Genomic DNA, 27,175 nt, shown 5'->3' with positions numbered 1-27,175 from the left:
TGTTTTTTTTATCTCTTTCAGGTTTCTCTCATTCAGCATTCACATTTGGAATAGAAAGTCACATAAGTCAGTCAAACATCAACGGGACACTAGTGCCACCTGCAGCACTGATCTCTATCCTTCAGAAAGGATTGCAGTATGTTGAGGCAGAGATCAGCATCAATGAGGTAATATGATGACAAGCAATGCATATTACGTTTAACCCAGTCACTACCTGGTTTCTGCTAGATAATTTGTAGGTTTGACAGTTGAGTGACTTGCTGTTTGTTATATTTTGACATTCATATCTGTATATATGCACAGAGTAGGAAGAGTTTGAAAGGATGGTTGAATTTCTCTGATGCAGGTACAACGTGCGAAATCCGGAAACCTCGGGACTGAGATCGTGCCGGTCTTTGGATTTTTCCGGATTTCCGACCTCAATATTGGCGCTCCTCGCCGCCCTCCGATTCCCACCGTCCCCCACCGATTCTCGTGGCCCCCCGGCACAGCGGTTTTTACCGGTTTCCTCATCCCTTGCCGCCCGATGTCGCCATCTTGGCCGCCGCAAAAATGTCCGGTTTTCGGACAATTCCGGTTTTTGGACAGCCGGGTTCTGGACGTTGTACCTGTATTATTTCAGTGTTAAAGTAATAGTTGTATTAAGAACCTGTATCGAATTATCTATATTGGTTATTTTAAGTGCTAAAACCCATCACTTGGTAGGAGCAGCTGAAAACCTTTGGCATTTCTTAATCGATTGCCAGCCACGTCAAAGGCTGACATAATAACTTCACTCTAGTTATGCTGCTGAAGCTGCTTGTAAAACTCCAGGTGACCACCAGGAGCAAATGTTGTCAACATCATGCACCCTAACCTCTCAACCAGTAGCTACAGCATCTTGTACTTTTTGCCACCTGCCACGAGCATCTTTTGCACAGCCCTTAATAACACTGCGCCTTCCACAGTATCCTGTTCCTATGTTTCTAGCATCCCTTTTCTAGCCCTTCCATGGCCGACTGTTTCACATGTGTCTGTAACCGAAGAGTCTTTGACCGTACCAAGTCAATTAGTAGTTTGTCGTAAGTGTTACAATGCAGGCTATGTCCCAAATTTTTTATTCATGCTCTCCACAAAAGTCAGCTTCCACAGACAATCCTGCGCATTCCAAGGAATGAAACTGGGATAGTAAAACCACAGTGTGAATAGTAAATTCTTCTGCTGTTGGAGTATGCACTGGAAATAATACGGCCAGCCCACTGTGTGCTCTAGGTCTCTCCAAACTACTGGAGAACACCAACTGATAATGTAGCTCAGGTTTTTTTAAAAAACATTTATATTTATTAAAAGTGCAATTATACCAGAAGCGAGAATAAATCAGATTTTAAAAACTAACAGTTTAGTCCTTAATTTCCCTGTTACTTTAAAATGATTTTGCTCAAAGCAAAACAATAACAATATTTGCAAGTACTAGCAATTGGCCTTGCGGTGGGTAATAACGGCAAACTAATAGCGTTTGCCGTTATTACCCCATTGAAACTGACCAAATCTTCACGATTTAGCGCATTTCTTAACGCGGAAATCCTGAGGTTGCGGTCAGACACTGGCTGTGGTGTGGACCCACTCCCCCAATAGCCTGCAATCAGTGAAACTGACAAAAACTCGGGCTTTTCCACGGCAATATGGCTGTTAAATACCCCATTAAATGTTGAGCTTTGTTGGATTCGGTGTATCTGGGGTTTTAACAGTGTTATTGGTAAACAAATGTTATGGCCCTGAAAAACTAATTTTAATTTTGTGGTCAAATTTCTCCATTACGATAAAAATTACAATTTTTAAGAAACTTTTTTTGAAAAAAATACTTTTTTATATATATTTTTTAAGTTTGTTCATGATTATTTCAGCTTCTACCTAATCCCTTTGTGAGAACCCCAATCTTTGTTTTGCTCTCTAACATTTTTTAAAAGTCAGGATAAAAGCAGGTTTTCTTCCTGCTTCCCTGTCTGTGAGATTGTGATTGGCTGCTTAGACAGCTTGTTGACGTCACAGCAAATCGCGTTGGGGATTCCCCACTATACTGCACTGAAATCTCTTGTGCGTCGAAAAAGGCAAACATCTCGCCACAGATTGGAAGATCTTTGTGGGCAGCTTTCTTCGGGGCCAGCTTCGCTTCACCACTGGCCGCAACCTCCGGGCCATTGTGTTCAAGGAGTTGTGTACATGAGGGAACTGCATGAACTAAACTAAACAGCTAGGGAAGGCCTGTCAAATTTAATCCCAGATTGAGGGAGTTTATGGCTAAAGATCTGTCATTGAAAAATCAGAACAATGACTCAATATCATGCATCTATTTTAACCAGAAGGTGCTAATTCAAGGTATATCTGGCTTGCCTTTGATAAACAAAGCTTATGGTTCAGCCGTCAGGAATTACGGCAACTACACATGTATTAATGTATCTGAAGCCTGCAGTATTTGGCCAACCAATCTGCACCTGATGAGGATCTGTTTACAAATGCATGAACAAACGGCAGACCAACCCCATTCTATCCCACCCTTAGTCTTTTGCAATTTAGCATCAAAGCCAGACAGGTTTTGTATTCTGTCCTTCACAAAGACAACAGAAATATCTCTGAGAAGGGAGTCACATAAATAATTATCAAATCATTACAACGCTAGCCATGGCAAAAATTTCCTGTAAAAATAGATCTAATTATAGAAATGTGAATCAGGGCAAAGCTTCTGGTCAATCACATTAAGATCTGTAACATTGCCCAGCTCTGCTACTACCCCAGCCCATCTACCACTGAAACCCTCATCCGTGCCTTTGTCACCTCCATATTCAACTATTCCACTCTCTTACCATCCTCTTTAAAAAAAAAACATCAACTCATCGAAAACTCAGCTGCCCGTATCCTATCCCACACTAAGTGCCGCTCACCCATCATACCTGTCCCCTCTGACCTATGTTGGCTCCTGGTCTCCCAGTACCTCAATTAAAATTCTATCATTATGTTGAAATCTCTTTGTGGCATTCGCCCTGTCTCTATAAGCTCCCCCTGCCCCCCCACCCCCCCACCCCCGCTCTCTTCCCTGCACCACCAACACTCCAATAAGACTCTTCTAAAAAAATATATATATATTCTTTCAATGCATCTCCTAATACCTCTCCCTTTGGCTCAGTGCCCATTTTATTGAAACTCTTTGGGACATTTCTCAATGTTAAAGGTGCTATATAAATGCAAGTTGTTACTGATAGAAATTAGGGACTTGCTACAATTTGTAAAGAAACCTCAATGCCATATGTATTTGGGTACTTTCTGATAATCCTTGGGAAATCACATCAATTACAAATGTAAATTGAGCAGTGCATGAGTGCAGCTTCAGGATGGCCGTTACATGAGAACTATTGCTGTACTAAATGATACTAAGAAATTAGTGAGTAAAGTCGTTAGTAAATATAAACTGCTGAACATTGTTTATGTACCCATTGGATGAGCTGCAAATACCGAATCATTTAGATTTTTGGTCCCTCAATATTTGCATTTGCTGTGGTTAAGTGCTTCATTCTTGTGTGGCAAAACAAGGAGAAAAAAATCTGGCTTAGTCACAGAACCAGTGGACACTGTTCTGAGTCTTTCCATAATCTGGCACAAAATAGGCCTGAACAATGTCTTCAGCTTTTAACAAGTCACAGCTGAAAATATATTTATACCCAGACTTTGCTACAAACCAACAATTTTAACATTTAAACATATAAAAGCAATAGAAACATTGGGAGCACAAAGGCATGCTTTGGTGCACATAGGAGCTCTGAACACACAACTAAAACAAACCTGAAATTTTGAATGTAAAGCACTTAGTATGCAGTGTCTATTTCCTTGTGATGAGCTCAGCAATTTTTAGGAAAAGCATGTACATTCAAATAAATCAAGCAGTGATTTCAGTCTTGCAGCTTCAGTGTAGTGTATAATTTGGATAATTGTGATCTGTGCTAACAATGAGCACACTAATGTGCAAATAGCTATGTGATCTACAAAGAAAGCGCTTGCAGAAAAGTATGTCCATCCAGTTTATTTTCTAGTTGAGGTTTTTGGAAGAAGCTTGCTGTGTAGACAGTACTGCTGAAATGTTCTTTGTTATTTTCTTTGTGTCAAATTCGGTAAATGAACAGCAAAAACATTACATCATAGTACTCTGGCTCAATTAAGTCAAGCTTGAAGTAAACAAGAGATGTGAATAAGATTGGTGGATAGGCCAACTGAATTATTCAGAGCAGGTGCAATTCCTTTATCAGATGTCATCAATTTAATATATGCAGGGGCTTCACTGCTGTATTTAACCTTAAGATGAAATGTGCGTGCACTCTTGTTTATTCCTTCACTAACTCGCGGCGGTAATATGATGTAGCTCTGCATTAGAAACTGCCTTTACGTGCGCACTAAATGTCCGTAAATCGCAATAGTGGGAGTTGACTGTTCATTTTTCCCCCTAATTTTCTCCCCCTTTCCTGAAGTATGTGACTCTATGCTACACTTCATTGCCTACGTATCGGCCTAGACAATGAAGCCGGATGTTCTGCTGGAATTATTCTCACTCCCTGGCATAATTCTAGTGGGTAGGGGTGGAAAATTGAGCAAGGATCCGTGCTACTAGCTTCCCCTCGTTGTATAAATCTTTTACAAAATGTAGACTTAAAAGTGATCATTTTCAATATGTGGCCTTTGTGTGTAGATAGTGGACGCGGAAGTAGCACTATTACTTGGGTGCTACAGGTGCCGTTCAGGGATCAAATGTCCTCCATTGCACGCGTGCACACTTTATACCCCATATAGCTAACGTCCGCCAGAAGTATACAAAGCAGGCAGATCATAACATCAATCAATGTGCAGCGGTGCCATTTTAGAGCTCCACACTTGGGGGTGGGGTGGGAGAGTGCCCTCTCTTAACCTTGCATAGTTGTTTCAAGTTGCAAAAGTCTGCAGGGAGTGGTGGGGCAAGTGCTGAAGGACTTTTTGCTGACTTCAAGGCTTCTGCATAAACCAGTTGCTCCCAAACAAGAGTGAACTAGTAGGCCTTCCTCTTGGAATAGAGCATGACTGGGAGAATGAGCAAAGGCCACGGAGAGCAGAACAAGCTGCTAGAAGAGGGAGGATGGGGAGAAGGACTCTCATCAGGAGGCATATCTGTCCAGGGTGTGTTCTGGAAGCAATTCTCCTACCTGGTCCTCAACGAGGAACATTGTGTGAGACATCAGCGCTTCAGTAAGGACATCCTCACTGAAATCTGGCAACTGCTGCGGCCACAGTGGGGGCTTTCAATTTAGCCCCGGTATATTTTATTCCAGGAAATAAGATTGGCGAGTGCTCAGATTGAAGTAGATTTTAACTCCAGACATTGAATGGACGGGCAGCGGGAGGAATACCCGCCTGTTCTTGCCAGTGGGAGGCCCTGCCCATTTCGAGGGACTGGCCTTGTTACCATGGCACCAACTAGCTGCATCCCCTAACGGGCGTCGCACTGCCACTCGCTGTTTCTGGGCCAACGCAGAGACAAGTTGTCCAAAAGCTGTTCTGGCCGGCAGGAACATAGACTGGGGAGACGGTGGTTGGGGGTTGGATGATCGCAGAAGCCCTCAGTAAATAATGATGGTGAGGTGTGGACAGGATGATGAATGATGCAGGGCGATTTTAACCCCTCTGCTGTTCCATTTCCACCAGGCGGGTCAATTAAAATTCGCCTCATAAAGAGATTAAATGAAACATTTAAAAATACAATGGTGCTTCTTGTACCTGATTTTGTTCATCGAACTAGACATTTGCTGATGAGCCAGTAAATGCACTCAGTTCTGATTATATGCAGCAATTAAACTTCAAAATGCAGATGCTTGCAGGACTTGGCCTTTCCAGTAAGAGCTGAAATGCTATTTCATCACTTTGTCTGAAACTGTTTTCAACCATCTCCTAATTAACTCCGAAGGCTCAATTATGAAAGAGCAAATAAGGCTCCCCTGATGGCTCAGGGAATTTATCTAATGAGTATTTAAACAGGATTGATTCCTGCTCTGAGCTGAGTGAGCTAATCTCAGCCAAGCTGGTGGTGATAGAGGCATCACGATTGGTCTCGGGGTCCCTGGGTTAGAGAGGAGAAAATTCAGCTGCTGGAAGTGGCACTTTGGGCTTGGCTGTGATGCCCCTTTGGTGAATAGTCTCCCTGCTCACTGTTGAGGTCTTGGGATATCAGCAGCTGCCCAGCACCAGTGGTCTAACAGTTCAGCAACGAGTGTTCTGTGCTTTCAGTATGGGAACTAAAAGGAGAAAATTGATGAGAAAAGATAAAATAAAATAAATGAGAGTTGACTCCTTGCAGTGACTCCTAACTGAAGGATCAGCGCATGATAACATTATTCTTATTGTGTTAGGCATTAAGGCACGTTAGATATTTATGTGGTCGTAAGTGCATTCAGTTACTGCCCTGCTGGGAATGCTGCATATTCCAAGACGTACCATTTTACTTACTAAATGCAGCAAATTAAGACACTAATCATTGCACAGCTGCAGTGATCATAGTTTGGCACTTAAACAAGCAGGAAATGAGGCACTTGACCCCTATAAGTCCCTGGGAATTATACAAGTGGAGCCGATTGCAAAATGACAACCATAGCACCATGAAACAGGAAGGGCAATGATTGTGGTGACTGTGGCCAAATCAAATTGCCACGTTCAGGACTGGTCTCATTCCCTCACCCCACAGATTGGGAGAAAGGCCTGAGAGGTGGCTGAACTAAATCTCCAGAAACAAAACACACTTTGCGGTGCTGCAGGTTAGCTGACCAACGACTCGCAGTGAACATATCAGGCTGCTACCAGCATGTGTTGGCCCCATTTAAATGGATCAAATACAGTGGATGCATCGGAGATTTGGGGGACCTAGCCTTCTCTCACAGGCCATTTAAATGTTGTGTTCACCTGAGAAGTCTTTCTATTGTTTGTGTTTTCTGTTTAACATTGCCACATCAGTTATTTTTACTGTGAGTTATTATATTTTTAGGGTTTTCAGTGTTTTTAATTGCTACAGGCATTTTGGCCTGGCAGGGAAGCAATCACTCAGCCCGATCTGCCTATTTAAAGAGGGCACCAATGGCTTCGGCTGCTGCACTTGCCTCTTGCAGTTTTAAACTGCAATTTGCAGGAACGGCATGAAAGTCCGTCCTCTGAAACCAAACCCCACCCCACCCCCCCCCCCCCCCCCTCCCGTCCCGCCTGGTTTTGGCCAATGCTGCTTTTTTGTTGGCAAATGCAATAGCCAATTGCACCAGCTAAGTCCACAGATCCTGGTAGAGCTCATGTCATAGGATACTTGACACAGACGCCTGTTCTCTAGGTTGGGATTGAGCCCTCAAGGTGGCTTCTAATTGTTCCAACAGCGAAGTTGATTTCTATTGGAAGTTGAAGACGCACATACACAGTGACAAATATGTGCACAATCTGCCAGCTAATCCTGGATATCAGTAAGTAATATGCAGCTAGTTTGATCTATAATTACTTGAGGTGTTTCATCTTTGAAGATGACATGCAATGCAGTATTTATTGTTCATCCCTAGCTACCCTTAGGGCATTGAGTCAATCACATATTGTGGGAATCTTGTCATATGTAGGCCAGACAGGATAGGTGTGGCAGATTCCCTTCTCTGAAGAACATTCCTCAACCAGTTGGGTTTTCTGGCACCTTTCACATCCATTTTCTGGCATTAGCCCACAAATTAATCAAAGTTATTAAATTAAATATCCGAAGTTGCCACACTGAGATTTGAACTCAACTCTCAGGGTTGCTAGCCCAGTACCATAACCAGTAAACTACTACAGTCCAAATTAAAGGGGTGTGTGCACTTTGAGGTAAGTGTTTGCATATGTAGAGCAGAATTTCAACCACTTAAGACCATGCCCTCTGGTCAAATTTTCCTGTGTATGAAACCAATTCAGATTAGGGGAGGTACTCCTATTGGGAAATTGGACCGGGTCATTTCCCTGCACTGCAAGTGCAGTCATTGGGACAATTCAACCTTTTTTCCCATTATTGCAAAATTGGAACTCGCGAGTTGTCTTTATCCATCGATGTTTTTCATCCACTAGCATGTAAAATTTACTGCTATTATTAAACTTGCATTGTAATTTGAAAACTGGACTAGTAGAGTGGATAAGGGAGAACCAGTGGATGTGGTGTATTTGGACTTTCAAAAGGCTTTTAACAAGGTCCCGCACAAGAGATTAGTGTGCAAAATTAAGGCACATGGTATTGGGGGTAATGTATTGACATGGATAGAGAACAGGTTGGCAGACAGGAAGCAAAGAGTGGGAATAAACAGGTCCTTTTCAGAATGGCAGGCAGTGACTATTGGGGTACCGCCAAGGTTCAGTGCTGGGACCTCAGCTATTTACAATATACATTAATGATTTAGACGAAGGAATTGAATGTAATATCTCCAAGTTTGCAGATGGCACTAAGCTGGGTGGCAGTGTGAGCTGTGAGGAGGATGCTAAGAAACTGCAGAGTGACTTGGACAGGTCAGGTGAATGGGCAAATGCATGGCAGATGCAGTATAATGTGGATAAATGTGAGGTTATCCACTTTGGTGGCAAAAACACGAAGGCAGATTATTATCTGAATGGTGACAGATTAGTAAAAGGGGAGGTGCAACGAGACCTGGGAGTCATGGTACATCAGGCATGCAGGTACAGCAGGCAGTAAAGAAAGCAAATGGCATGTTGGCCTTCATAGCGAGAGGATTTGCGTATAGGAGCAGGGAGGTCTTACTGCAGTTGTACAGGGCCTTGGTGAGACCACACCTTGGGTATTGTGTGCAGTTTTGGTCTCCTAATCTGAGGAAGGACATTCTTGCTATTGAGGGAGTGCAGCGAAGGTTCACCAGACTGATTCCCGGGATGGCAGGACTGACCTATGAAGAAAGGCTGGATCGACTAGGCTTAAATTCACTAGAATTTAAAAAAATGAGAGGGTATCTCATAGAAGCATATAAAATTCTGACAGGATTGGACAGGTTAGATGCAGGAAGAATGTTCCCAATGTTGGGGAAGTCCAGAACCAGTGGTCACAGTCGAAGGATAAGGGGTAAGCTATCTAGGACCGAGATGAGGAGAAACTTTTTCACCCAGAGAATTGTGAACCTGTGGAATTCTCTACCACAGAAAGTTGTTGAGGCCAGTTCGTTGGATATATTCAAAAGGGAGTTAGATGTGGCCCTTATGGCTAAAGGGATCAAGGAGTTTGGAGAGAAGGCAGGAGTGGGGTACTGAAGTTGCATGATCAGCCATGATCATATTGAATGGTGGTGCAGGCTCGAAGGGCCGAATGGCCTGCTCCTGCACCTATTTTCTATGTTAATACAAGCAAAATTGCCTTAATGCCTGAATTGCTATTTGCTATGTGGAGATAATTGAGCGTAAAAATGTCTGAGTCTGAGCATACATAAGGCCCTTAGTTATAATCAAGTCTCTAGAAAATCTGTACTCGAGGGACATTTTGCTGCTCGATTTTAAACTGTGTCTCACAGTTTCTGAGCTCCGAGCTGAACGGCACTTGAGCGAGTGTAAGAATTGACAAAATAAATAACTTACTGTAGTTTCAGATACTGAGCAACATGGGTTGTGGGATTTAAGGAATTTTTAATTTTTGGCTTCATTTGATCCTGTGCAGTTGTGTTTATTGGCATAATTCAGCTTTTTGTCAATCAACTGTCTGCCATAAAAGTCATGGCATGACATGTACAAAGGTGCAACTAATACATCAGATTTATGTATTTCCGTATGTAATGTCACGGTAGAATGTACCCACTTCCAGTTCAAAAATGTTTCACTAGTTTCTCTCATTCAGTTGCCACTCTATATCCTATGTGAATATTTAGAAGAAATTAAAATGGCCATTATCCATTTTGGTGGGTATATAATTGGAGAGGACATGCAAAAAAAAAATTGTACAGACTTGCAAGACATTTTTGCCCACAAGTTCTGAAAATGTCTGCAAGTCTCCCAACTGAAAGATGCGTCATAATAAACAAGAAGCACTTCCAAGAAATGAGAACTTGAAAATGCCTTTACAAAGTCACCAACTTTAAAAAAAAACAGGCATGTATTTCATTACTCTAATATCAAACATTTGAATTCTACATATCGAAACAGTTCTTGTAATAAATCATTATTAAACTCGGTTTGCTTCAGCTATAAGGCTGTGTGCATGTAAATGCCCCAAGATACTGTACAGATGTAAATTCTGCAAGTTAGCTAGTTGCATACTCCCACACTTTGTTGAGTTATGCAGACTGTTGGCTCATACTATTTGATATCTCCACGTCTATCATTTCTTAGCACATTCCAGCACATTGCCACAGGTGCTGTAGACTTCTGACTCGTAAACATCAAAACTGAATAGCTAAACTCAAGTACATTTTCAGTGCAACTTCCGCGGGCAGTGTGATGCAATCATCATTTGGGGCTTTTCCAAATGGTCTCTGCTAAAGTGTGCTGAATGTCGTGAGAGTGTGTTTAAATTTAGATGTCAGCCTGCAGTGATTAACTGCATTGCCTTGAATTTCAAACCGGAAATGCCCCATGGAACAATAATTGTTCAATGCTATAGATAGTGCTGCAGTGTCAGCAGAAATTGGGTGCCATTTGCTAGAAAGCCATATCAGTTCACAGTTTTAGTAAATAACAAGGAGGTGAATTTCAGTTGGAGATTCTTGTGAAACGTTTGCCATAATTTTGGCAGAAGAGCTGCAGAAACCTCAGAAATTCACCCTCCCCTCCTCTCTCCAACAGTTTGGTATAAGGATATCTGAAATCCAAGCATCAAGCTCAGAACAAGTTGTGATTGATACTGTTGCAGTTTATAATGTACCTCGTTTTATTTTATAACTTCTTTCAATCACCCCTCTTTCTTGTTTTAGCCTTTTCTGTATCTAAAATATAGCTAAAATAATATCTCAAATAAAACACCAGCTAAACAAGTACTTTGGTTCTGTCTTCACGAAGGAAGACACAAATAACCTTCCGGAAATACTAGGGGACCGAGGGTCTAGTGAGAAGGAAGAACTGAAGGAAATCCTTATTAGGTGGGAAAGTGTGTTAGGGAAATTGATGAGATTGAAGGCCGATAAATCCCGAGGCCTGATAGTCTGCATCCCAGAGTACATTAGGAAGTGGCCCTAGAAATAGTGGCTGCATTGGTGATAATTTTCCAACAGTCTATCAACTCTGGATCGGTTCCTATGGACTGGAGGGTAGCTAATGTAACACCACCTTTTATGAAAGGAGGGAGAAAGAAAACGGGTAATTATAGACCGGTTAGCCTGACATCAGTAGTGGGGAAAATGTTGGAATCAATTATTAAAGGTGAAATAGCAGCACATTTGGAAAGCAGTGACGGGATCGGTCCAAGTCAGCGTGGATTTATGAAAGGGAAATCCTGCTTGACAAATCTTCTGGAATTTTTGGGGGATGTAACTGTAGAGTGGGCAAGGGAGAACCAGTGGATGTGGTGTATTTGGACTTTCAAAAGGCTTTTGACAAGGTCCCACACAAGAGATTGGTGTGCAAAATTAAAGCACGTGGTATTGGGGGTAATGTACTGACGTGGATAGAGAACTGGTTTGCAGACAGGAAGCAGAGAGTCGGGATAAACGGCCATTTTTCAGAATGGCAGGCAGTGACTAGTGGGGTGCCGCAGGGCTCCGTGCTGGGACCCCAGCTATTTACAATATACATTAATGAATTGGATGAGGAAATTGAGTGTAATATCTCCAAGTTTGCAGATGACACTAAGCTGGGTGGCGGTGTGAGCTGTGAGGAGGAAGCTAAAAGGCTGCAGGGTGACTTGGATAGGTTAGGTGAGTGGGCAAATGCGTGACAGATGCAGTATAATGTGGATAAATGTGTGGTTATCCAGTTTGGTGGCAAAAACACAAAGGCAGAATATTATCTGAATGGCGGCAGATTAGGAAAAGGGGAGGTGCAACGAGACCTGGGTGTCCTGGTACATCAGTCATTGAAAGTTGGCATGCAGGTACAGCAGGCGGTGAAGAAGGCAAATGGTATGTTGGCCTTCTTAGCTAGGGGATTTGCGTATAGGAGCAGGGAGGTCTTACTGCAGTTGTACAGGGCCTTAGTGAGGCCTCACCTGGAATATTGTGTTCAGTTTTGGTTTCCCAATCTGAGGAAGGATGTTCTTGCTATTGACTGAGTGCAGCGAAGGTTCACCAGACTGATTCCTGGGATGGCAGGACTGACATATAAGGAGAGGCTGGATTGACTGGGCCTGTATTCACTGGAGTTTAGAAGGATGAGAGGGAATCTCATAGAAACATATAAAATTCTGACGGGACTGGTAATGTTGGATGCAGGAAGAATTTCCCGATGTTGGGGAAGTCCAGAACCAGGAGACATAGTCTAAGGATAAGGGAAAAGCCATTTAGGACTGAGATGAGAAGAAACTTCTTCACTGAGAGAGTTGTTAATCTGTGGAATTCTCTACCGCAGAGAGTTGTTGATGCCAGTTCATTGGATATATTCAAGAGGGAGTTAGATATGGCCCTTACGGCTAAAGGGATCAAGGGGTATGGAGAGAAAGCAGGAAAGGGGTACTGAGGTGAATGATCAGCCATGATCTTATTGAATGGCGGTGCAGGCTCGAAGGGCCGAATGGCCTACTCCTGCACCTATTTTTCTATGTTTCTAAATAAAAGATGTCTCTTTGGGAACCCGCATGGGTCCTAGTTATGCCTGCCTTTTCTTGGGCTATGTGGAACATTCTTTGTTCCAGTCCTACTCGTCCCCTCCCTCACCTCTTTCTCCAGTACATTGATGACTGTATCAGTGCCTTCTCCTGCTCTCACCTGAACTGGAAAATTTCATTCACTTCGCTGCCAATTTCCACCCTTCCCGCACCTACACATGGTCCATCTCCGATTCATCCCTTCCCTTTCTCGACTTCTCTGTCTCCGTTTCTGAGAATAGGCTATTGACAAACATACAATATAAGCCCACTGACTCAGCTATCTGGACTACACTTCCTCTCACCCCACTTCCTGTAAGGACTCATTCCATCTCCCAGTTTCCCCGTCTCCGTCGCATCTGTTCTGATGATGCCACCTCTGTACCAATGCTTGCGATATGTCTTCCTTTTTCTCAACCGAGGATTCCCCTCTTCTGTGGTTAATGGTCCTCAACCGTGTCCGCTCCATTCCCTGCACTTCTGCTCTCACCCCCTCCCCTCTCTCACAGAACCACGATAGGGTTATCTTTGTCCTCACCTTTAACCCCACCAGCCTTCACATTCAACGGTTTGTACTCCGCTATTTCTGCCACCTCCGGCATAATCCCACCATGCTTTCAGCCTTCCATAAGGACCGTTCCCTCCACGATGCCCTGGTCCACTCCTCAGTCACCCCCAACACAATCTCACCTTCCCACAGCACCTTCCTGTGCAAGTGCAGGAGATGCAACACTTGCCTTTTTACCTGCTCCCCTCCCACCATCCAGGGTCCCAAACACTCCTAGGTGAAACAGTGATTTAATTGTACTTCTTGCAATTTAGCATACTGTATTCGCTGCTCACGATGTGGTCTCCTCTACATTGGGGAGACTAAACGCAGATTGGGTGACCGCTTTGCAGAACACCTCCGTTCAGTCCGCAAGCGTGACCCCGAGCTTCTGGTCGCCTGTCACTTTAATTCTCAGCTCCACTCCCACTTTGACCGCTCTGTCCTCTGCCTCTTATATTGTTCACTTTTATTAATACCAACACCATGGCTGCTCACGCTGAAAAACATCACACCACCACACCTATGCCGCAAATATGCAGTCTCCAGAGAATACAACCACTACACCAGCAAAGACCCAGGCCGACTTGAACAACCTTCAGCGATCTCCCCTCAGCCTTGATGGCCGATAGCGAAATGCTTGGAAGAACTGCGACATACGGAATGGACAACCTGAAAGATCAAACCTTCCTCGCAAACAGTGGACAACCATTAACCGCCTCAGAACTGGTCATGGTAGTTGCTGCCACCTTCTCCATAGATGGAAGATTAAAGAATCCCCATCATGTGACTGTGGAACTCCTAATCAGACCCTGAAGCACATCATTGAGCACTGCCCTCAGGAAATTCGCAGGCAGCCTACAAGATATCCATGCTGTTACACAATGCTGTTGAAGCTTTGGCCTGGACATCCAACTTAGATACTGACGTTTGATTTGCTTTTGCTTTTACCATATGAAAGAAGAAGATTGTTCCAACGAAGCTCATCATAAGCTCAAGGAACAGCACCTCATTTTTCTGTTAGGCACTTTATCTCACTCACTCATAGGCAGTCCCTCGGAGTCGAGGAAGACTTGCTTCCACTCTTAGCATGAGTTCTTAAGTGGCAAGAACCACAGTCTCTGTCACAGGTGGGACAGACAGTGGTTGAAGGGAAGGGTAGGCGGGGAGCCTGGTTTGCCGCAGGCTCCTTCCGCTGCTTACACTTGATTTCTGCATGCTCTCGGCGACGATACTCTAGGAGCTCAGCGCCCACCCGGATGCTACTTAGGGCGGTCTTTGGTCAGGGACTCCCGGGTGTCAGTGGGGATGTCACACTTTATCAGGGAGGCTTTGAGGGTGTCCTTGGTAACGTTTCCTCTGCCCACCTTTGGCTCATTGGCCGTGGACGAGTTCAGAGTAGAGCGCTTGCTTTGGGAGTCTCGTGTCTGGCATGTGAACTACGTGGCCTGTCCAGTGGAGCTGATCAAGTGTGGTCAGTGCTTCAATGTGGGGATGTTGGCCTGGACAAGGATGCTAATGTTGGTGCGCCTGTCCTCCCAGGGGATTTGTAGGATCTTGCGGAACATCGTTGGTGGTATTTCTCCAGCGACTTGAGGTGTCTACTGTACATGGTCCACGTCTCTGAGCCATACAGGAGGGCGGGTATTACTATGGCCCTGTAGACCATGAGCTTGGTGACAGTTTTGAGGAACTGGTCTTCAAACACTCTTTTCCTCAGGTGGCACTTTATAGCTTTGTGGACTCAACATAGAGTTCAACAATTTCAGACCATAACCTCTGCCCCTATTTTTTCAGATGGCCACTGTTGATGATTCTGCTATACTCATTTACACCTAGACCCATCTTTTGTTTCTTTACTTGTCCCATTAACATCTCCTTTTGCTTTGTACAATCATATATTTTGTACTGTATTCACTCCTGCCTTCCACCTTATCACACCCGTTTGTTCTTTCCTCCCCGCCTCCTCCCTTTCCCTCCCCATGCATGTGCTTAAAATCTGTTACATCTCTAACTTTATCCAATTCTGACGAAAGGTCAGACGTTAAATCAGTTTCTCTCTCCACAGATGCTGTCTGACCTGCTGAGTATTTCCAGCATTTTCTGTTTTGATTATCTAAAATATATTGTCATTTTGAAAACAGAATGTCTCCTAATAATAGCAGGGATAGGAAACGATAATTAATGAGAAGAGGCTTGAAGCAAATATAAGTACGATATTTGACTAAGGAATCCAGAAAGTCAAATATTTAAATGAGCAAGGGGCAAATTTTTGTTGGGATATTCCAGGAGCTCATGCATGGGAGGGGGTTTCTGTGCAGTCCAAATGTGGAATGCACTTGCACGAACAGGGTCTGGCAAAATCACTGCATAGCAAAGACGTTAACTCTTTTGAGTCAGCAGTGGGAAACTTTTATGTGTACACTGAGCCGTATTGCATCTGTAGCGTATTATGTTCCTGCAAATATCTTTCCCAAGTCGAGGCAGATTGTTTTCTGGTGTCCATATTACACTAAAGATAAGATATGTTGACAATGCATTTATATTCCTGATTACATTGCTATTTTGATCACCATTAACTCCTTCATTAAAAGTCACCAACTCACCCTTTTTTATGCTCAGCAGAAACCGTTTTCACTGATGCAGGTAAGCACCATTAGCTGCTTTTTAAAGAGTTGCTTTAATTCTGTGTCTCGTATTTATTAAAACTGTTTAGAATTCCCCTCCTCTCCTCTTCCCTCCCCCCCACCCCCACCCCAAGTTTACTTGCCTCCTCTTTTCAAGGCAATGCGTAACTTTTGGGGTGAAGTTCACTGGCGATGTGGCCCTCTGGGAACTCTCCAACATGGCCATTCTTCACAAGTCTAGACATTGCGTCGTCAGGCTGTTTTAACATGGGCTGCATCACACCAGAGATAAATCCTGGCCTCACCCAATATCAACACACATATGCTTTTCAGTAGATAGCCATCATCAGCAGGAGTCTGGCATGATTTTTTTCCCCTCGCTAGACTGAGGCAGTTAAGTTCGTTCTATTATTAATATCACTACATGGCTGAGACCAACTAATTGAGACCAGTGATCGAGGTTAGACCTTTCTGGCCTCTAGCTCAATACAAATCCAGGTGGAGCATTTGCCTAATAAGTCAGATCTAGATCGAATAAGAAATGTGAGAAAATTAAAATCAGAGTATTATGGATCCAAATCCTCCTGTGAAATACTGTTTTTAAAATTTATTGGATTTATTCAAGATTAAAAACATTTACAACATAGTGATCGTTCCTTTACCAGTTTTTAGCTTCAGAAATTAAAATCATCATGAAAGACATGAACATTGTTGTTGTTCAGTTATGCTGTACAGTCATTCACTTACCATTTATTAGCTTCAGAAATTAAAGTTCAGTTTGTCGCCCATGACATATATTAATCTATTGAACTTTAAAAACTGGTCAAAAACGACATCTTTAAATTCCTTTCTGAATAATAAATCCACAAAGCCTTATAATATGCATATGCTTCAGCTGCCTTACGCAATCTCTGAGTGTTCATTGTGTGCCTTCCCTGTATTTCATTTGGCTGCTGTCTTGCTTGGGGAAAGTGTCCTGGATGCAGTTTACTTTCCTTGCACTGGCATCGTGGTGATCTAATAATGAAACGACTGAAACAATGAATACAATTCTCTGAATAAACATGTATTTAGCAAGATTCTATCCAAAAGATTGGATTTGTTTTAATATTTTCAAAAAAAAAGTGTCAAATTGGAAGCAAAACTAGTAGGAACAGTAATGGAATGCTCTTGTAAATATTTTTTAATGCCTACATTTACGGGCATGATGTGTAAATTTGCATATATTCAAATGGAGAAGAGATATTTAACATGTTTGCACATATACAAATGGAGGAGTTGTATTTAACATTTTGCACATATACAAATGGCAGGAGTGATATTTAACATTTTTAAAGTAATAAATGTATTAAAAAAAATACAAAGTGGGTGGTGGAACTTGGTTATCTGTATAATTCATTCTTTACTTACAACCACCATTTGGAACTGAACATTAAGGGGCTGAAATTGCCCGTTTGGGCAAGGTCCACGCTGAAGGGTTTTCACCCGGGCGCGGCGGCCAGAGCACCCCACCCCCCACCCCCCAGGATTCTCTCCGGGCTCCAGCGGCGAAAAGTGGTTTGCACCATGCCCCGCAATTAGCACACACACGCCAATTACTTCGCCACCGTGCGTGCCGACCCCTTATCGCTCCACACCGACCCCATTGCGCTTCTTGGGGGGGACGGGGGTGGGGGGAGAGGGAAGCTGTGGTGGCCCAGCCACCCTTAAAGGAGCAGTGGTAGCGCGGCAGCCGCCATCTTTTTTCAGCCGCCCCGACAATGGCGGCCGCTGGTGTGGCCTGCCCGCCACCCTGTTGAGTGCCAGCATGCTGGCCCGGCTGATGCCCTCCCTGGTGGCCCAGTAGGCACCACTAAAGTGGCTGCAGAGTTCGCAGCGGCCCCTCCCCTTCACGTTGTGACGTGTCAGCGTGAGGCTGCACGTCTATGTCGCGCTAACGTTATCAGCACTACGCTGAGCGTGCACCCTGTGTGTACCCGGGGGTGGGGGGGGGGGCTCTCCATTACTGCAAGCAACATTTTTTTTTCCTCAGCCTGATTCTGCAGTGGGGCCGGCCTTTCCTGCATTGGCGCAAAAAAAAATCACATTTAGCGAACAGACTGACCCCAACGCAGGGCAATTTAGGCACATAAGTTTCTAATCTGAGCCTCTGCCGTCTGACTGAAGTGGCTATTATATTAGTACTGCAGAAAAGAAAATCTCAAATGACTTTATAGCACACGTGTCTATTTACTGCGTTTTTGCTGCTCGACTGCTTCTTTTACATAACTCTCAACCCATGTCTTGCAAGTAAGGCTGGTATATCTCTACCAGAAAATAAGAACATAAGAAATAGGAACAGGGGTAGGCCATGCGGCCCCTCAAGCCTGCTCCACCATTCAATAAGATCATGACTCATCCGATCATGGATTTAGCTCCACTTCCCCGCCCGTTCCCCATAAACCCCTTATTCCCTTATCGTTTAAGAAACTGTCTATTTCTGTCTTAAATTTATTCAATGTCCCAGCTTCCACTGCTCTCTGAGGCAGCAAATTCCACAGATGTACAACCCTCTAAGAGAAGAAATTACTCCTCATCTCTGTATCAAACGGGCGGTCCCTTATTCTAAGATCATGCCCCCTAGTTCTAGTCTCCCCCATCAGTGGAAACACCTCTGCATCCACCTTGTCAAGCTCCCTCATAATCTTATACGTTTCGATAAGATCACCTCTCATTCTTCTGAATTCCAATGAGTAGAGGCCCAACCTGCTCAACCTTCCCTCATAAGTCAAGCCCCCTCATCCCGGAATCAACCTAGTGAACCGTCTCTGAACTGCCTCCAAAGCAAGTATATCCTTTTGTAAATATGAAAACCAAAACTGATGCAATATTCCAGGTGTGGCCTCACCAATACCTTGTATAGCTGTAGCAAGACTTCCCTGCATTTTAAATGTCCCAACCTTTAAATGTGACTTACTTGTAATTTTTCTCTGACATGCAGTTGTAACTAAGCATGAAATCTCCTTGTAGCAAACAATTACATCATACTGCATCAATATACTCTCCCTAGCCCTACCTGCTTTCACGAGTAAGCAACACCAAGCAGTTATCTCACACCACACTGAAACACTGCCACTCAAACTTGCATACAGTATCTCCATGTACCTTTTTAAACTGACAGCTTAGGCTTTTGGCTTTTGTACAGAGTGTGTCATATTCCTGTCTGTAGGTGTAAAGTTCCAACTGATGCTCTTCAGGGAACACAGTGTAAGCAGCAATGAGTGATTTCAATTGCACATCAAAGGAGAAATTCCTACATCTTGTCTCTAGTGCTGTTGAAGTCTGGGATTTGCATTTGGCTGGTATAAACATCTCTCAGTATTGAGGTCTAATATCTTAAAGCTAATAACACCCAATCCTACAGTATAAGCTTATTTGCATAATTATTCACTGCATCCAGTGCAGACTCAAACAAATCTTGGGAGCAAACTAGTCGTCAGAGAAAAATTACAAGTAAGTCACATTTAAAGGTTGGGGACATTTAAAATGGAATGTCGTAATAGGAGGACAACAATTCAGAAAGCTTTTGGAAAGCCTCAAAAGTAATCGCAACCCATTGCTAAGTCTAAAGGAGCAGGTGATTTAGAAATGGCAGGCAAATATAAAAAATCCTGTACACAGTCATGAGTTAGCAACCCAGCACCTGGCCATCTGTTTGATGGGTGCTGAAGTCGAGAAGGTGCTTCAAATGTATTGGGATGTTTTCCTATGTTAATGGCACTATATAAATGCAAATTGATGTTCACGAGGCACTTGCGACGTGGGTTGCCTCTGACCCACTCCACAGTGCCATTGCCATAGATCAGTATTGCAGCCTGCCTGTAAGGAGCTGCAGCCACGTTTCAGATCACAGCTGACCATGACTTGTTCTTGCATTTGTCAACCTGATGCTTCATGCTAGCTATGGGTATCCTTGCAGCAGATGGCACAGTTCTGCTTCTGCCTGTCTGCTGACCCAGACCTTGGAAGATAAATCCTACAGTCAGGGTCAAATAGGCATGCCAGGGACTGCAGAAATAGCTGAAGGCACCTGGGAAGCAATCGGACAAAACTGGCTCTTGATCACCCTGGCATGGCTTCTTGCAGGCAGTGCTGCTTAAAGGATGCCATGTCGTGATTGGGGAGCTTCTGAAGAACTATCCAGCATAACAATGATGTCATCAGAAGTCTGCTATCACAGCTTTCTCAAGGGAAGAAGAGCATCAACCAACACTATGTCTGCTAAAGTGAAGCACTTTCACCTGTTTCTGTAAATGGAGTGTGCAGGTTCTAGAGGGAGGACAATGCAGTACCTGTCAGCAAGCTTAACCTGCCTGGCATCCATCCCTCTCTAGGTCTTGCTTTTCTTCCAAACGCATCAACTGTGTATCTCGGGACAAAATGAGTAACTGGCACAAAGGTTTATGTAAACCCAATTGCCAGCTGGAAAAAAAGATAAAAAATGGCCCAGAAATTGCCGAAAAAATACTTGCCTTTCCATTCTGTGGCCCTTAAATGAACTTTGGTATGAACTTTCAGACCTGGTCACTAGGTTTCTGAATGTCTGCACACATGCAAATCAGGAAACATATGAAGGATGTCCCCAACTCTTTTTGAATGTACTAATGAAGGTCCCATATGTTTTGAGCAGCCACCCCAATGCAAGAATACCGAAGAGAGATCCGGTGGAACTGATCCTGCCATACTTCTAGCTCCGATACACCCGCTCTTTGCCTATTTTCAGGATGTAGTGGAGATACAATTTGGCCACTTGATATTTTGTAGATAATTTATTGTTTCCTAGGGAAGTCTTCAGTATAAAACCATATTTAACTCTTATGCCTCTGAGTTTATCATGCTTTAAAATTTTTTTTAAAAATTCCATGCCCTAGAAATTCATTCGCCCCAGGAACAATCCCTGAGCCTGAACAAGTTGGCTGGACTTGGGCTTCAGGCCTCATTTAAATGAGACCGGCAAGCTGTGGGCACCTGCTGGGCATCCCCGAGCAGCTCGCCAGTGAAGGGGGCTTGGAATTCTGGACCGCTGCTACGCTAGCAACAAATGCTTAAAGAGGATGGAAAGACGATCAGCCGTTGGGGTGGGGCGGGATGGGTGACCCGAGAGAGAAGTTGATCTGAGGGTGGGGATCTGAAGAGGGGGCAACCAGAAAAGAAGGCAACTGGAAGGTGTGGGGGGACAACTAGGGGCTGGAACAGTCTGCGGGACTGCAGTGGACCTGGGAAAATCTCAACGGCAGAAGCGTTCAGAGCAACCCAATTTTTAACACGGATCGTCAAATAGACATTGGGCTCCTTATTTACGTATGCAAAGGGCCAAATGCCTGTTGCAGGCATGAGCCCTGGACACCTATATTTTTGCCCATGCCAATATGGCAGATGGTGCACTTAAAGCTTGTAGTGGGCATGCATTTCCTGCCTGCCATATTGAAGGCTTATGTACCTGTTGAGCACCTGAAAAATTGGTGCCGTGCCATCCAATTTCCTTGCCCATGTCTTCTGATGGGGCCCTATGATGTCGTTGAGCCCCGGCTTCTATTTTAATTGGTGGCCTGAGTGGGGAAGCCATTGTGACTTTTCTACCAAGTGAAGCCAGTGGGAAAAGGAGCTGGGCCCAGAAGATTTGTTTAACTTTATTTTCCATTCCTTGTGGGGGCAGGTTGAGCACTTTGGAGGTGCGGTTTCTGGAGCAATTGACCAGTGACACTTGTAGACGAGGCCACGTTTTTTAAATCTCCCAGGGGTCCCGTTGTTGAAATCGGGAGTTTGGTGCTTGACTAGGCCTCCAACTGCCCAATTCCCGCTTCGAGTTAAAATTGAGGCTTGTTGAGGGAGATGTGGGAATTTGGAGCGAAGTCAATTTTACAAGTTTTGATGGAGTAGAGAGTGCCCAAAGATTGTGCGGATATCAGCAGTTGTCACAACCAGTAATCTGTAATTATAGAAGTGTCGTCCAGGTCAGGACATGGCATTATACTGCATTTAAGGGGCCAGCCTGCGGTAACATGACACAATACTGGCTGCAAAAGTGCAGCCTAATCAGGCTGTTAAGAGGATCACATTCAGTTAGAGTGATATCAAATGTGACCCTTGAGCTGTCAGTTATTGATGGGTTTGAGTACAGTATTGCAAGTTTAAAGTCTTATTCTTCTGCACATTGCTTCTCTATTGATGACTGAATGTTTCTACCACTGCCTGCATCTAAACTAATACATTAGGGACTGCCTGGTCTAATCAGCTCTTTTCGTATAACACAAACTGGCATCTGATGAGAAAAAGTATGTGAAAGAGACCTCGGCACAGAGAGTAAGCTTCAACAGACTTTATACTCCGTGTGCCGAAAGACTGCTTTTTCTCACTGATCCCAACAAACTAAACAAGTTCAGTTACTGACACAGGGTGAAATTCTGTGGCTGGTAAGGTGGTATCATGGTGCTGATGCAATTTGGGTACCAGCTCCCTGCAAAAGCCTGAGGCCTACTCCGTGCCTAGTATGTCCCACTGGGGCCAGCCAGCGCACACTGTGCTTGGGGAGCCTGTGCACAAACTGTGCAGGGATCATTACAGGCCCAGAATTTATTTCAATAATCATGAGACCCAAATTCCGTAATGCAGCCGCAGAGCCTGATATAAATGGATAGCATAAGAGTGGGCTGCAGGGGGGAAAACAATTCCCTTCCACTTACCTGCAGATGAGCTATTTGGCCTGACAGGCTGATTTTGCTTGGCCAGTCTTCAATCAGCTACCAGCTCTCCCTTTTTAAAAAAAAAACCATGTTGGCAGCCAGAAGCGATTTATATGCTGCAGGCACAGGAAATTCCACCCATGAACTCCCAGAGTATCAGGAGCAAAATGTTGGGCACAAAATTTCAATAATTGACATGAGCCTTATTGTGGAGGTCAGTGCATTTGTATGTGGGCACGCACTGTGTAAAAAGCAGCTGTCTTGGCACAGTGAGGGCCAATTTTGGAAAAGAACATCCAAATACCTAATCATCACCACTGCCTCATTAGCACAGGCGCCCATGGAGCTCACCTGGAAAGGGCATAACAGTAGTTTCAAGACCCCTGCACTAAATTGGTGAACGATGAGCAGAGCTTGCTCAGGATTCACCAGTGGTTGCTGCGGCCTAAGCAGCGACTGCCACTAAAAATGTAGGCAGGCGGACAAAATTGGAATGCTGGCAATGGTGTGTTGCCTCTGGAGGCAGGTCAGGCGCCAGCAGCTCACCTAAATTATTGAAATGAGGCCTGAGATCCAAATTCGGGCAGGCCCCGGAGCTTCTGTGTGGGACACGCACTCTGTGCACGCCATAACCAATCTTTGCTCCGTAGGTTTTAAAAAATGCTAAATTTAGCCTGATCTCTCATCAAAGTATTTAGTGGATTTAAAAAATGTGCATCTGGCATGTAGCTCCTGACTCACTGTTCTTTGTTTTTGCATTTATTTTTGCTATGTATGAAGCATACAGCTAATCCTTTTGTATCTTCATGTCTAATACTAAAGTTGAATATTTGCATAGAATACTATTGATGTCATTGAATAGTCAATGACAACTGAAACCAACATTTTAGTGCAAACAAATCCTGCTTAATTGGGAATGGACTATAAATGTAAAAAAACACTTAAAAAAAAACACAAATCTAAAACAGGCACATATTTTAATGCCGAATACGTCAAAGAAGCTTAGCAGCCAAGTTATGTGCCTTTTATTGCTAAAGACCTTGGGGTGAAATTGGTCTACGCCAGAAGCACAAAATGGGTTGTAGCGACTTGTCTTTTACACCGTGCTCGATTCACTTTCTCCATTGACATCAATTGGGCGGCTGGTTTGCTATGAACCGTTCACCCTACTGGCGAAGGCTTGTTTCAACCCTCCCTCCCCCGTTGTATATTGAATTGCACTTATTCAGACTATTTGTCATTGGTAAGATAAAGGGGAAACCAGTGGATGTGGTGTATTTGGATTTCCAGAAGACATTCGATAAGGTGCCACGTAAAATGTTACTCCACAAGATGAAAGTTCATGGGGTTGGGGGTAATATATTAACATGGATAGAGGATTGGCTAACTAACAGAAAACAGAGTCGCGATAAATGGTTCATTCTCGGGTTGACAATCAGTAACTAATGGGGTGCCGCAAGGATCAGTGCTGGGATCCCAACTATTTACAATCTATATTAACGACTTGGATTGACGGATCGAGTGTAAAGTAGCCAAGTTTGCTGACAATACAAAGATAGGAGGAAAAGCAATGTGTGAGGAGGACACAAAAAACCTGCAAAACGAATTTGACAGGCTAAGTGGATAGAAATTTGGCAGATGGAGTATAATGTTGGAAAGTGTGAGGTCATGCACTTTGGCAGAAAAAATGGAAGAGCAAGTTATTATTTAAATGGAGAAAAATTGCAAAGTGCCGCAGTACAGCGAGACCTGGGAGTCCTGATGCATGAAACACAAAAGGTTCGTATGCTGGTACAGCAAGTGATCAGGAAGGCCAATGGAATCTTGGCCTTTATTGCAAAGGGGATGGAGTATAAAAGCAGGGAAGTCTTGCTACAGTTATATAGGATATTGGTGAGGACACACCTAGTTTACTGCGTACAGTTTTGGTTTCCATATTTACAAAAGGATATACTTGCTTTGGAGGCAGTTCAGAGAAGGTTCACTAGGTTGATTCCGGAGATAGGGGGTTGACTTATGAGGAAAGGTTAGAAACATAGAAACATAGAAAATAGATGCAGGAGAAGGCCAATTGGCCCTTCGAGCCTGCACCGCCATTCAATGAGTTCATGGCTGAACATGCAACTTCAGTACCCCATTCCTGCTTTCTCGCCATACCCCTTAATCCCCCTAGTAGTAAGGACTACATCTAACTCCTTTTTGAATATATTTAGTGAATTGGCCTCAACAACTTTCTGTGGTAGAGAATTCCACAGGTTCACCACTCTCTGGGTGAAGAAGTTTCTCCTCATCTCGGTCCTAAATGGCTTACCCCTTATCCTTAGACTGTGACCCCTGGTTCTGGACTTCCCCAACATTAATAAGAACATAAGAATTAGGAACAGGAGTAGGCCATCTAGCCCCTCGAGCCTGCTCCGCCATTCAACAAGATCATGGCTGATCTGGCCATGGACTCAGCTCCACTTACCCGCCCGCTCCCCATAACCCTTAATTCCCTTATTGGTTAAAAATCTATCTATCTGTGATTTGAATATATTCAATGAGCTAGCCTCAACTGCTTCCTTGGGCAGAGAATTCCACAGATTCACAACCCTCTGGGAGAAGAAATTCCTTCTCAACTCGGTTTTAAAATTGGCTCCCCTGTATTTTGAGGCTGTGCCCCCTAGTTCTAGTCTCCCCGACCAGTGGAAACAACCTCTCTGCCTCTATCTTGTCTATCCCCTTCATTATTTTAAATGTTTCTATAAGATCACCCCTCATCCTTCTGAATTCCAACGAGTAAAGACCCAGTCTACTCAATCTATCATCATAAGGTAACCCCCTCATCTCTGGAATCAGCCTAGTGAATCGTCTCTGTACCCCTTCCAAAGCTAGTATATCCTTCCTTAAGTAAGATGTCCAAAACTGCATGCAGTACTCCAGGTGCGGCCTCACCAATACCCTATACAGTTGCAGCAGGACCTCCTTGCTTTTGTACTCCATCCCTCTCGCAATGAAGGCCAACATTCCATTCGCCTTCCTGATTACCTGCTGCACCTGCAAACTAACTTTTTGGGATTCATGCACAAGGACCCCCAGGTCCCTCTGCACTGCAGCATGTTGTAATTTCTCCCCATTCAAATAATATTCCCTTTTACTGTTTTTTTTTTCCCCCAAGGTGGATGACCTCACATTTTCGGACATTGTATTCCATCTGCCAAACCTTAGCCCATTCGCTTAACCTATCTAAATCTCTTTGCAGCCTCTCTGTGTCCTCTACACAACCCGCTTTCCCACTAATCTTTGTGTCATCTGCAAATTTTGTTACACTACACTCTGTCCCCTCTTCCAGGTCATCTATGTATATTGTAAACAGTTGTGGTCCCAGCACCGATCCCTGTGGCACACCACTAACCACCGATTTCCAACCTGAAAAGGACCCATTTATCCCGACTCTCTGCTTTCTGTTAGCCAGCCAATTCTCGATCCACGCTAATATATTTCCTCTGACTCCGCGTACCTTTATCTTCTGCAGTAACCTTTTGTGTGGCACCTTATCGAATGCCTTTTTGGAAATCTAAATACACCAAATCCATCGGTACACCTCTATCCACCATGCTCGTTATATCCTCAAAGAATTCCAGTAAATTAATTACACATGATTTCCCTTTCATGAATCCATGTTGTGTCTGCTTGATTGCACTATTCCTATCTAGATGTCCCGCTATTTCTTCTTTAATGATAGCTTCAAGCATTTTCCCCACTACAGATGTTAAACTAACCGGCCTATAGTTACCTGCCTTTTGTCTGCCCCCTTTTTTAAACAGAGGCGTTACATTAGCTGCTTTCCAATCCCATGGCACCTCCCCAGAGTCCAGAGAATTTTGGTAGATTATAACGAATGCATCTGCTATAACTTCCGCCATCTCTTTTAATACCCTGGGATGCATTTCAACAGGACCAGGGGACTTGTCTACCTTGAGTTCCATTAGCCTGTCCTGCACTACCCCCCTAGTGATAGTGATTGTCTCAAGGTCCTCCCTTCCCACATTCCTGTGACCAGCAATTTTTGGCATGGTTTTTGTGTCTTCCACTGTGAAAACCGCCAAGCAAAATAATTGTTTAAGGTCTCTGCCATTTCCACATTTCCCATTATTAAATCCCCCTTCTCATCTTCTAAGGGACCAACATTTACTTTAGTCATTCTTTTCCGTTTTATATATCGGTAAAAGCTTTTACTATCTGTTTTTATGTTTTGCGCAAGTTTACATTCGTAATCTATCTTCCCCTTCTTTATTGCTTTCTTAGTCATTCTTTGTTGAGTAGGTTGAGCCTCTACTCATTGGAATTCAGAAGAATGAGAGGTGATCTTATCGAAACGTATAAGATTATGAGGGGGCTTGACAAGGTGGATGCAGAGAGGATGTTTCCACTGATGGGGGAGACTAGAACTAGGGGGCATAATCTTAGAATAAGGGGCTGCCCATTTAAAACAGAGATGAGGAGGAACTTCTTCTCTCAGAGGGTTGTAAATCTG

At 43.8% G+C, this 27,175-nt stretch overlaps 1 protein-coding gene across 5 annotated transcripts in view; it reads left to right on the top strand.

The window, feature by feature from the left end:
* Positions 1 to 27,175, top strand: part of LOC139275231 (F-box-like/WD repeat-containing protein TBL1X) — a 346,548-nt gene that overhangs the window by 279,832 nt on the left and 39,541 nt on the right. For all 5 annotated transcript variants that reach the window (XM_070892397.1, XM_070892399.1, XM_070892398.1 and 2 more), the window contains one exon: positions 22 to 167. In XM_070892397.1, coding sequence (XP_070748498.1) covers positions 22 to 167 — 146 coding nt within the window. The remainder of the gene's footprint in view (positions 1 to 21; positions 168 to 27,175) is intronic.

This window comes from Pristiophorus japonicus, chromosome 10 (genome assembly GCF_044704955.1).
Source record: "Pristiophorus japonicus isolate sPriJap1 chromosome 10, sPriJap1.hap1, whole genome shotgun sequence".
In the NCBI taxonomy this organism is placed as follows: Eukaryota; Metazoa; Chordata; class Chondrichthyes; family Pristiophoridae; genus Pristiophorus; species Pristiophorus japonicus.
This window is presented reverse-complemented; position numbering and strand designations above follow the sequence as displayed.